At 39.6% G+C, this 12,735-nt stretch overlaps 1 protein-coding gene across 1 annotated transcript; it reads left to right on the top strand.

Moving 5' to 3' along the window:
- Positions 1–12,090: 12,090 nt before the first annotated feature.
- On the top strand, positions 12,091–12,436 carry MELLADRAFT_89001 (uncharacterized protein; the record flags this gene model as incomplete). The annotated part of the gene is made up of 2 exons (XM_007404756.1): positions 12,091–12,350; positions 12,430–12,436. The coding sequence occupies 2 exons, from the start codon at positions 12,091–12,093 to the stop codon at positions 12,434–12,436; spliced, it is 267 nt and encodes an 88-aa protein (XP_007404818.1).
- Between the last annotated feature and the right edge of the window lie 299 nt (positions 12,437–12,735).

Below are 12,735 nucleotides of genomic sequence, written 5' to 3'. Positions count from 1 at the left end.
TTTAAAAAGTTCAGCCATGTTTGATAAGAATGGTTGTCCAGGTATGGATCCTTCCACTTTGGTAATGGAACACCTGTGAGTGACTCAATGGCTGAATTCCTGATATGCACTTCCGCTTGATCAAGAAATGTTGGGGCTTGATTCAAGAGAGCAAGAAAATATCCCTCGCAAGAGAAGGCAGTACAGAAAGTCTTGTCCAATTCATCTGCAAAACGGATCATCAGCAAAACCACAGAGAGATGAAGAAAAGCAGAAGGACATACCAGGATGACGATTGTTTTGAATTTCAGATAGAGCTCCGTTGATACGTTCACCAAAATAACTAGCTGTGGCAGCAGGGGGACCAAAAAGACGTGCAATTTCCAGTACATGTTGAAGAAAGTGCATGTTTGATTTGACGCTGACGTGCGACCAATGCATATTGGACTGTAACTTTGATACATCATCCTTGGTCCAAGTCCGAGATACAGTGAGGTTGGCTATCTCTACAACCTTTATGATACTCTGGCACATGATCTGACGCTGGGGATTGGTGGAATGGTTGCAAGAACCATATACACTGTGTAGAAAGTTAGCCATTCGGAAGCCTTTATATACCCCAAACTTACTGTCCCAATTTTTGTAGGGACACGAGTCATCCAGGAAGGTGTTTGTGCGTTTCTCATGGCCTGATGGAGGCTATACAAATCTGCAGGCGGAAAGTTTATCGCATCTAATGGAACTTCACATTTGGTTTGTGCTTGCTTTTGCTTTTGCCGTGTAGGTCTTTTTTGGTTTTGTGTGGGTCTTTTACGCGGTTGAGGGACAGATTTGCGTACGGTTTGATCGGATTGACTGCTGTCAGTGCTGTTTTCACTTTCAGTCCTCTTTTGCTTTGTATTAGAAGTTGAACTGATAGTTTTGGATAGCGGGAGGATCCTCCTTGCACCTTGGAGACTTCAGATACTCGAGAGATAGAGTTCTGAGATGTGAAGGGATTATCTCAAAGTGTTTAACCTTTTGAGGTAAAATCTTGCGCATAGGGACGGTAGGTAGTTTGGTGGAGTTTTTGCTATTGGATTCCCGATCAGCACGGTGCAAATTGGTAGTATTGCTGTTGTGGTGTAGTGGTTCAGTTGAATTTTCATTGTCTTCTGAAGGTTCAGGATTACGAGAAGAGTTGTTATAGGCAGTTTCAGTTTGGTTTTCGACATTCTTTTCAGAATGAGACGTCAACACAGGAGCATCTAAAGATGTTCCAACGCCAATCAGCCCCAATGGGGGATTAAACTAAGACAATCAAATGAGCCTTATGATTCAGGTGCACTTTGGACCAGGAAGGAGAATATTGATAGACAGTATGACCCACATCAAAATCTCCATAAATTCCTCTTTCCGCGTTTGATTCTTCTAGAGCCTTCAATGACCTTCCTGCGGGCTCAATATTTAGTATTGAGATTGAATGATCTTTCATAACTCCAAGAAGAAGGCAGTGCACAATGTCTATAGAGACAAAGTTGTGCGGTTGCCAGTAAGGGAGCTCAGAAAAAAGGCTGTATCTCAATCCGTACTGAGCAAAGATCTTATTTTGCTCGGCTAGGTTTGAAGCTTCTTGCCAATCCTGGGCATGAATCTGATGATTGCACCTTTTTGGCCACTTACTCATATCAATCTCATCCATGTCTGTTAAATTGCAATGAGCGCAAAAGTGAGTTGCAGAATGCGATGCAAATCCGGAGATCTTCCTCATTGCAACCAAGTCAGCGATAAGTGGCCACAGAGCAACTCGAATGAGGCGGCCATTAGGGTATTTTGCCGTTGATGTAAAGTGAACACCTTTCCAAAGGTCTTTGAGCTCAGTGATCAACGGTCGCAAGACGTGACTGATTTGATCCAATTTGGGTTCACGTGGACCGGGAACAATAGCATAGAGAAACAAGTATTCTCGTTTGTATCGAATTGTGGGAGGGAGATTGAAGCAGACAAGATGGAGATTTCCAGTTGAGATTTGTCGCCGAGATCTGCCACCATGAGGGTTAAACCAGTCGCAGTAAAATCCAAACACTAAATGACCACTTCTCCGAGTGTAGAGACCCCCCAAAAATTCAAATGTCTTCCACACTGTGCCGTCCCATATATCTGACATTACCAAAGGATCATCCTTTGTATAGCGTAATGAAGCATCTAAATTGTACTAAAATTCAGGCAGCATCATCATTTTGGCCAACGATACCTTTTAGGACTGATGATAAAAAATACAATGAGCTTTCAGCAAAGGTGTATAGAGGGCGGCATTACAAGGGTGACGGACAATTTCCTCTGGTTTTTGTCTCTTCTTGGTTGGATCCTTCATGAATCGCATATGATCACAGTTCAGCTTGTAGTTGGCTTGGTTCTTTGGATAGGCTGTACCATTCAGTGCAAAGCAGGTAGGACGGCAGAGCTTGGAGTTGATTTTGATGTTCAATTTGAGACGGTCAAAGACGGTAGCAAGACTGGTTGGTATCTCATCCCAAAATGGAACACCTGTGTACTTTGTTTCAAAATGTGCTTGTTGGATTTGAAACTTAGAAAAATGAAGCATCTGGCAACATTGTTGGTGACTAGTCTTGGAGGTGATGTTGCTGTGAGCCGCCATGAGCATAGCAATCAGACAAGATGGATGACAAAGATGAACACCCCGGATACAATATGTGGAAGTGTCAACCCATCGGGATGGCGGGGATGTCTGATTTGATCTAATTGGGGATCCTTCATCCGGAACTTCATCATAATGCATATTGTCTATCAAAAGAGTCCGCTCCTTGTGCTGAAATCGTGGGGGTTGCTGGACATTATTTGGGATATTTCCAGTACTCAAAGACCTTTGCCGCCTCTAGATAGGCCATGCACCAAGAGGAACAAAGGCTCATCAGAATCAGATAAGTTTATACAACAAATTTTTCATGTGCAACCCTGGGTACCGTTCTTGTCAGTGTGTGCAATGACTGATCCCTATCTTGATTGTTTCAAACTTGCGGTGGGAGGCCATTCACAGAGTGCTGACTTGCTTTCTGAATGGCTTCTAGCTTGCTTGCGTGTGCTGCTGCGTTTTTCTTGCTTCGGTTGACTCCGCAATATAAAACTCCGCCGAGTTTAAAGGCCTGACTTGCGCATCCCAATTCTGTGCAGTCGCAAAGATGGATCTTGGGCAAAGACGACATTTGAGAATGGATGATATTGCGAAGAAGTGGATATCAGAAAGATTGACCGGTGCTGAAACAAACTGTCACCATCCCAGCGGTAAAGGGTTACGGTCACTGTGACCTGTACATCATACATTCTCACATCTTCCTCTCCAAACACAACTTGTCATGGATTTGTCTCAACTCACAACATGCAGCTCCGAATCAGCAGAGGAAGGCTGCTACTAAAACGCTTGTACTTCGGACGAAGTCTCCTTTGGATGAAGTCTCTTGATTCCCTCAGTCCACCAAGTCCACAAAACCACAACCTCAAATAAATCCCCCTCTACTCTCCAAGCGGTCAACTTCTCACTTGTCACAAATGATCTTATGGAACCCAACTTTTCATTCTCTAGTTGTACATAGTTGATTTTTTGAAAGATGTGGTTCTTTGCACAGGAAGGTGGGAGCCTCGTGAGTTGAATCGATATCATTTGGCCAAGGCCCTTTTCCTTGACTTTGCTGGATTCTGGCTTGCACGCAACATAAGCAAGATCAATATACCCAAGTCCCAAAATTACAAGATCACTGGAAAAGAGTATCTGTAGTATGTCTGAAACAAATCACACTTTGTATCATGTATTGTATAAGTTATTGAATTTTTGATGATTGCTCTCCAAATAAGGTGTCATACGATACACTTATCATGCTGTGTTCTGAACATCTTCTGTCCCAAAGCTTGAAAATGAATTTAGTTTTCGAACTTTTTGGAAATGAATGAAATCAGTGGTATTATCATTGAGGTTTTGCTTTGTAAAAGCAGTGGATGAGTGGCTTTCAAGCAACAAGACCAAATTCAAAGTCTGAAGGAATGATGAATTGATTCTGATCCGGTTTTAAGAAAGGAGAAGACAAAACATTGGGATGTACATATGATTCCATAAATGATACTTAGACAGGTCAATGTGTGGAACGTTTTTAAATTTTCCCTCAAAGCATTGATAGGAATAGATGAAGACAAAGACCTGTATACTGTGCACATTTGATATGATGTATCTAATATTTAAAGAGGTATGTTGAGAAGTCTTATAATTTGTGAAAAGATTGATAATCAGGACATACTGACAATACTCTCATGGCAAAATATCAATTTCAAAATGTGAAGAGATGATGAATTAATTCTGCTCAGGTTTTAAGGAAGGATAACACAGAACATTGGGTTGTACATATAATTCTATGAATAACACACTTGGACAAGTCAATGCATGGAATACTTTTTCCCTTGAAGCATTATAGAAATAGATGAAGAGAAATAACAAATAGTATGATGAAATGAACAAATACAATCCCAATATAAACAAGGTGAATCAAGAGGTTGAGAATGAGCCAGACAATTTCATTGATGGTTGCGAGCTTGCAGCAGCAGAAGGTGAGCCTCTTCAAATTCTCTCAATATGACTGGACTACGAGCTTACATCTGCCTTGATTAGCTGTTTGGCAATTGTACAAATTTGTCCTTTTGGGTCAATGGCCATCCGTAACTTGCCTTGCGCTACACCTAGAAATTGCACATACAGTCTATTTCAATAACACCAAAGAACTGGTCAATGTGATTAACCCTGGAAGGGCATCAGGCACAACTCTCACTGAGTTTTTCAATCTATGTGCAATGAATGCCATACTAAGGCATGGTGCAATCATTACTCTACATGGACATGACAGAGCACTACTGGTGGTCAAAAGAAGACAAGCAGTGAATTGCTTGCGCAAACAACACATTTTCAATTAGTCGTCTACACTTTGCAGGTCCAAGCCACGGCAAAAGATATTATCTCCAATTACTTCTGACTCATTTAAGGGGACCAGTCTCATTCTGTGCGATCAGGAGCATAGGTGGGGAAGTATACAAGAGCTACCGCGCTGCCGCTGATGCAATGAGTCTCTTGATGTCAGACACCCATATTGAGGCCTGTCTCACCGAGGCAGCACGCTTCAAGACGGGCAGGCAGTTGCGTGAATTATTTGGGTTGATATTAGTACATATCCCGCCTGCGAACCCCATGCGAGTTTGGTCTAACCATGTTGATGACCTATTGGACAACTGTGAGTACATGCTGGCGCTTGTGTCTTCAACCATCCAGCCAACGACTGCGCAGATCAACAACTACACACTTTCTCTAATGGAAAACATAATCAGCCATGTGGGGAAAACTCTAGCAGACGTTGGCTTGGATTCAGTCGACCAGAGTTTATTATTTGCAATTGGTGGTCCAACAGCTTACGACAATGAGAACGGTACCACTAGAGAGTGCAGCAAAAATTACCTCAAGGCAAATTTGTCACGCCTGACAGCAGAGAAAAGGACGGTATTTGAATATGTACAAACAGTGATTGAAGATTGTGAGGGGGGGCTACTGTTTGTAGACGGTCCCGGTGGATGTGGTAAAACCTTCCTCCTTAACCTCTGTTTACACTACTGTAACGGGCATGGTTTACCCTTTGTTGTGTTGCTTCTTCTGGCATTTCATTGTTACTCTTATTAAACGGGGGTACAGCACATTCACAACTTGGAATTCCTCTCAAACCTAACAATACCTCAACATGTAGCTTCACCAGAACAGACAAAGTAGGCCTAATGCTGCTGCAGGCACAGTTCATGGTGTGGGACGAAATCTCAATGATGAACAAGTCGGCGGTGGAGTGCGTTGACCGGTCCTTACAAGACTTCGGATCATACAATGAGCCTTTTGGGGGTATTGTCACTCTATTCTCTGGTGACTTCCGCCAGATACTACCGGTAGTAGTGCACGGGAGCCTGCTGGACGCAGTGCGTGCATCAATCAAGCATAGTTACATTTGGCCGTCTGTGGCACAGTTCAGGCTAACAAAGAACCTTCGGCTACGCGGTGTGGAAATGGGAGATGGGACCGGAGGTGAGGACTTCGCCGTTTGGCTGCTAAGGTTAGGTTCTGGAAGTCTCCAACAAGATCCAGTTGCAATGGTAGAACTGAAACATGTTAATATAAAGTATTACAAGCAATCCGCTCAGTTTGACAAATCTCTCATGTTCAAGTTTTACTCAGAGGTACACAAACTGGTTGCCAAGAAGGAGTGGACGCAGCTCACCCTTTACTACTTGAACTGTGCAATGATTTCACCGCTTAACAAGACTGTGGACCTGATGAAGCAGTTCATGCTACAGAAGATCAAGACGCCGCTGAAACATTACAAGTCAGTGGACAAGATGGATTTCGATTGGGCCGAGCAAGTTGGTACAGAAGTAGTAATATAGTATTATAGACCATTGGGCCAATTGTGATAGTACTATAGTACTATGGTACTATGGTACTATGAACACTGGATCAATTATGCAAAAAAAGTGTTACAGAAGCTGGTAGCGTAACTTTTTCATACATCTACACCAACGTTTTCTGTTAGATGTGGTGATCTACACTACCAGATCCTGGAGTTTTTATTAACTTGGTATTGCTTGAAAGAGAATGGTAGTTCCTGTTTTTTGTCCTTTACATTAAAATGGTCAATGTGCGCACGTTCATTGAACCTGCGTCTTGTATAAAATTCTACAAGTAATGTGGATTCTCCTTACATAACAATCCATTCTTATGTACGCAGTTTGATCTTGACAGTTGAAAATGTACTTGGGTTTAGACAAAGAACGAGGCCCACCGTCTCTCTGTAATCCTAGACAACGGATATAACTACTAGGATTATAGTACTATAGACTATGGTGCTAATTGTAATGGTCCTACAGTACTATAGTACTATAATACTATATCAATAGTACCATAGACTATGGTATTAATTGTAATAGTACTATGGTATGTGGTACTCAAGATGGGCACCGGCCCCGGATATTGGCCGGATATCCGACGGATGCTCCAACTGATCCAGATGCCGGAAAGGGCTTCAAATTCATCCAGTGGCGGGTAATCCGTTGGTTCCGGAGCCGGAATGGCCTGAACACGCTGGATACCACATTTTCAGAGCCCCAGATCCGGATTTTGGCCAGATATCCATGGGAGCATTGTAACGCTATCTCCCAACAGCATTACAAAACATATCTCATTACACTACACCAAATGTAATCTTTACCGGGCGGTAAAGAAAACTACTGACATAGAAAAGTCCTGAGGCAACAGGAAGAGAGCTAAAAATCTGGAAAATATATACCTTGTTCCTAGATGTTGGGGCGTCATGATGAGTATTTTTTTGTATTTTACACACAGATATTGGTTTATGTACTAACAATAAACGCTGAAAATCATCAAAAACTCACATGTAACAATACCTGAAATATGGGTCATGAGTATGAAGACAATATTTTGTGGTCTAAAAACTCCAATAACTTTTGCAATTCTGCTCCAAATAACTCGATTTTTGGTTCATTCAAAAGCTGAACTATTCTTCTTCACACTTCATAATGTTAGTAAGGTGCTATCTAGTCATTTAAACACTCTACATATGTTCAAACAGTTCTGCATGAATAGCTCTGTAGGATCTTTTTTAGACCAGCTACAGATGTGATGTCTCAATGAAAAATGTAGAGGAAAGGCTCACCTTTTTAATGCACTTTGAATCAAGTGATTTGATTCAGAACTGCAAAAGTTATTGATGTTTGAAGATTCCAAAATCCTATCTTCAAAGTCAAGGGCCAAATTTCAGGTATTGTTACAGGTGGGTTTTTGATGATTCTCAGCCTTTATTGTTAGTACATTAACCAATATATGTGTGTAAAATACAAAAAAATACTCGTCATGACGCCCCAACGTTTAGGAACAAGGTGCATATTTTTTCAGATTTTTAGCTCTCTTCCTGTTGCCTCAGGACTTTTCTATGTCAGTAGTTTTCTTTACCGCCCGGTAAAGATGACATTTTGTGTAGTGTTACAAGCATAGAGTTAGCCTTATACCCAAACTCAACTTTTCATACTTATTCAAACTGTCGACACGCACGCTCCTGGCTCCTTAGGGAATCTAAACTAATGTTTTGATTATCATCCTTTTGGAGCTAGGTGAGTCTTTCATTATTTCTTCTTATAAAACTATCTCTTATTATATTTCTTTCATATACTCAGATGTAATCCCTTAAGGGAATCTAAACTAATGTTTTGATTATCATCCTTTTGGAGCTAGGAATTTAAAGTACACATTAGTTCTAGAAAAACTTCCCTCAGCTCTCTATTTTGAGCTTCCCGTCCCGTTTGTTGAAAGATCATTTCCCCGCAGTGAGGATAACTATAGATCCTTTACAAGCATTCATCAGATCCGGATGCTGGAAAGGCCTTTAACATTATCCGGTAGCCAGATAATCTGTTGGTGCGGTTGCCGGAATGACCTGAACATGCCTGATACAGGCCGGTGCCAATCTTGAAGTATGATACTATTGGTACTATAGTACTATGTTAGTATTATACAGTAATATAGTATCAATTGTGCTATAGTATTAACATGGTAATGCAGGACTTGTTACCGTAGTCCCATGGTGCCATTAGTATTATAGTACTGTGGTACCATAATACCATAATCCGAAGTACCATATCACTATGGTATGTAGTACTGCAGTACTATGGTACTCACGTAGTACTATAGTACCATGTCTATAGTACTATGGTAATATTGTCTGTAGTACCTAACATGGTACTACAGTACTACATTAGTACTACATACTATAGTACCATCTATAGTACTATGTTACAATGGTACTAAGTCCCATAGTATTTTGTTACTACTATAGTATTGTAGTACAGGCCTATTAGCCATATAGTACTACAGTAGCTACCATAGTACACGGGAATATTACTATAGTACTGTGGTACTCATGGTACTCACCGTGCCCGTTTAGGGTTTGCTCTTGGACAAGCGCACACCAACCCCCTTTGAGGCAGAAAGGGAAGTTGTGCGCGCTTTTTGACAAGCAAACGCTTCCCAGACACGGCGACTATAGTACTTTATAGTACTAAGGGTCCTTTAGTACTGTAGTACTGGACACTATTATTGTACTGTGGTACTAATGGTAGTATGGTACTATATTAATATAGTACTTTATAGTACCAAGGGTCCTGTAGTACTGTAGTACTAATGCTACTATGTGTCAGGACCAGGCTCAGGGTGCTGGTGTGTGATGGCAAAGGGAAGGGAAGTATCCAGCTACAATGGTTATTGTAGCATGGATGAAGCAGTACAAAGTGAGTGCCTCTCCGGTTGAGTACAAAAGCACCGTAGTCTGCTATAGTCTGTAGTGATAAAGTACTACAGTACTACAGTGCCATAATGCTGTAGGGCTACAGACCATAGTGCCATGATACAATAGTACTAAAGTACTATACTAGTACTGGAATACCAAAGTAATGTAGTACTTTACAAAGTCTCAGAGTTTGCAGGATCAATGACTCAATATGTTTTGGCTTATTATGGATGTTTCCTAGTCAAATTCATTTACTTGTAGCAGTAGTTAATTAGTTGTGATTCCTTGTAAAGACCTTTGTACAAGTTGGTTATCTAAGTTTAACCTAGGTACGTTGAAAGCTTCTTTTGTAAAAAGATCTTCACAAAAAAACTTATTCACAATGACGTTTTTTGTGGGGGAAAAGATTTCTAGGTAGTCAAATTCCAATTTGTATCAAACCAGGTGACTTTACTTTCCCACTCTATATCACAACTCTTGTGATTTGTATAAGACAGGGTACTGGAATCACTCCTCTTGGGTCTTTGGCGTCTTGCGAAAATCAAAATCAACCTCATGATTTGATTATTTTTGGATTCAGAAATTTTGAAAAGGATTGATATTATAAAGAAGAGTGGTTAAGATGTCAAACTTTGGGAGATGGTGAAGTGTCTCTAGCTGCTTTTAGATATCCAGGTTATTCTCACAAATTTGTTTTTTACTTGGTTTTGGAATTGAAGTGTGAATGTGAATTGATGAGATTTCTTGGAACAAATATTTTTAGGCTGAGAAAAAGTACATATGTTCAACCTGAAATTGAAAAGGATAGATTAATACTTGTTTTGATCTATATCAAGAATTACCTAATTTTATTTCAAGCTTGTTTTTTAGTATTTGTTCAAGACACACTAACAGAGATAATTAGAATGGATTCGGTCAAGATAGATTAATATGTAATTTGCAGTAAGAGCAGTATAACACAGGTCCATTTGTAATGAAATCTTCAACAATATCTTCCCCCTTTGATGTCTGGCCAGTCAAAATGTAAGAAGATGCTATCTGTAGTGTCAAGAGAGCTTGCATAGCCCTGTTAAATGAAATTGATGAGTACCTTGGAAGTATTAATGAACAAATTTTGAAATACATACCTGCTAAGTTTCTTGAATATTAAAGATCGTATGATGACCTCGCGTAATCAAACAAGTTGCATGGGCAGCATGATTGTTGCCATGAAAACTGTGTAGATCTCCAAGTCCAATTTCATGCCTGTACTTTTAGCACAAAAATCCATCTCTGTCTGGAATTTCTTAATCCCAGTCTGAAGATCAATGATGAAATTTAAATCATGTTGTGGTTTGTGATCGTAACACGGAGGAAAATGAGCAGCTGCATGACTAGCTAAAAAATTCATGATGTAATCTTTGAGAGATACTGAGTGTAGTAATTCTTTGAGTTCAGTGGATTCATCTGGGCTGAAATCCGAGAAAAGCTTGAAGTTTGAATCAAAGTTGTTTGATAATCTCGTGGTGTGATTTGATAATTGGTGTATGAACATATTTGAATAGATGTCTGTGAAAGCCATGTAATTACAATATAAAAATTGAAACAGGATTAGTTTTGAATCCAAAAGAGAAGTCAATATAATAATGACTTTCATGTACTGGACCTTTTCCAATTCAGCTGATTGAGTTAAGTTTGTACTTGATTTACGATGTTGCTCACTGTATCTTTTGAATATATTGTTAGTTAGATTTTTATATATGCCTAATCTGAGAATCTGAAAAGTGATGAGATAACACATAATTTGCTATTAATATCACAGGATCAAATTGGAATTCAACATTACCTTTTTGAACTATTCGAATGGAATATTTCAAATGGTGTTCAATCTGGAGAGTAATATCCACAGACTTCACTCAGTGGTTGATTTTCAAAAAACTCTGAACCACATTTTGGCCGCAGTCCAGACTAACACCTCAGGATTACAAGTAAATTTTTCCCTAAGTAAAACCCCTCTGGGACCGGGATTATTTCCCTACCCCTAAATTTGGGTTCCAAATTTTCATTGAACTCATCTTGTAAGTACACTTGATTTGCTATATGAATTACTCCTGTCCAATTTGAGTGCCTTTTGATTTTTTGGAACAACCACCTCACTTACTCTTAACTCACTTTCAGTCAATTGAACCCTCACCACCACCAATCCTAATCAAATTCATTGAACACAAAATTACTTGATTCATCAACATTGATCTATGATCTAAACTGGTAATTGGTTTACTATGGTTTCTCAATTACTTAGACAACTTTTCAATTCACATATATTCAAATCACTTCAAATTTCAATTCAACTTTTACAGATAGTCAAGATTCTCTTCAAATTGTTTCAATCACACCATTGGTCTTTCATTTGGATTCACCAATTGTTTTGAATCCTTCAAATTGATTTAAATCACTTAAATTTCTCAAATTGCTCAAATGGTTTTCAAATGAATCATACTTCTCTACTTAATTGGACTTGAATCAATTAGCATCTGCAGTCATCTCAGCTTATACTAGACCTAGCTTCTTTGACTTGTTTGAAGGATTTGATAGCAATGTTTGTAAGTTTGATACCCACTGCTAGATCTCATTTAATCATAACAGCTTCTACAACCCTTCTTCACTAATGATCAAGATGCAGTAAAGAAGAAAATGGTGTTGAAAACTTGTTGTTGAATTCAAGTTGACCCCAAGAACACAACAATGTCAAATACAAACAAAGATGGCCTCATTGATCTTGAGTGCAATATGGATCCGAAAGGGTGTAGCGGCTCAGTTCCCTCAAAGATACAATCTGAATGAGCAAGAAATGGAGCAAGTGAATCAAATGGCGGGAGATAGACTAGAACAAGTGAGTCAGGAACTTTCACAGGCTCAATTTGAGGAGGAGAAAGTTGATGTTGATGAAATCATTGGAGGTGAATCCAATGACAAAGATAACAAGAAAGAGGAGGGTGAAGATGCAGATAAAGATTGGACAGAGTAAGTAAATCTTTGTTTACTTCATTAACTGAGAAAAGTATCTAATCTTTCATTGGTTATCCTCCAAAAAAGTGAAAAGTCAATAGACCGATTCAGTCATACAGTCCCTTTTCAAAGTCAAAAGTCTTATTCTTGTCTTTTTTCTTCTCATTCACAATCTCTCTATCTTTCTGCGTGGTCAATTGTCTACGAGACAAAGTTTTTGCTTCTGTTTGAGTTTTGAAAAACATCAACAAGACCTTAAACTTGCCTGTACCTTCGCACATTGAATCTTACCAGGTCAAGAGAGTGGAAATGCTGAAGTGTATATCTTGTGGGGGAAGTTTAACCCAGTGAGTGACTTTAGTCTTGATGCATATTGATACTACGATCTCATCTCGATTCA

Source organism: Melampsora larici-populina (assembly GCF_000204055.1).
Source record: "Melampsora larici-populina 98AG31 unplaced genomic scaffold MELLAscaffold_2, whole genome shotgun sequence".
NCBI classification, from domain to species: Eukaryota; Fungi; Basidiomycota; class Pucciniomycetes; order Pucciniales; family Melampsoraceae; genus Melampsora; species Melampsora laricis-populina.
Note: the sequence above shows the minus strand (reverse complement) of the source record. Positions and strands in the feature narration are given on the sequence as shown.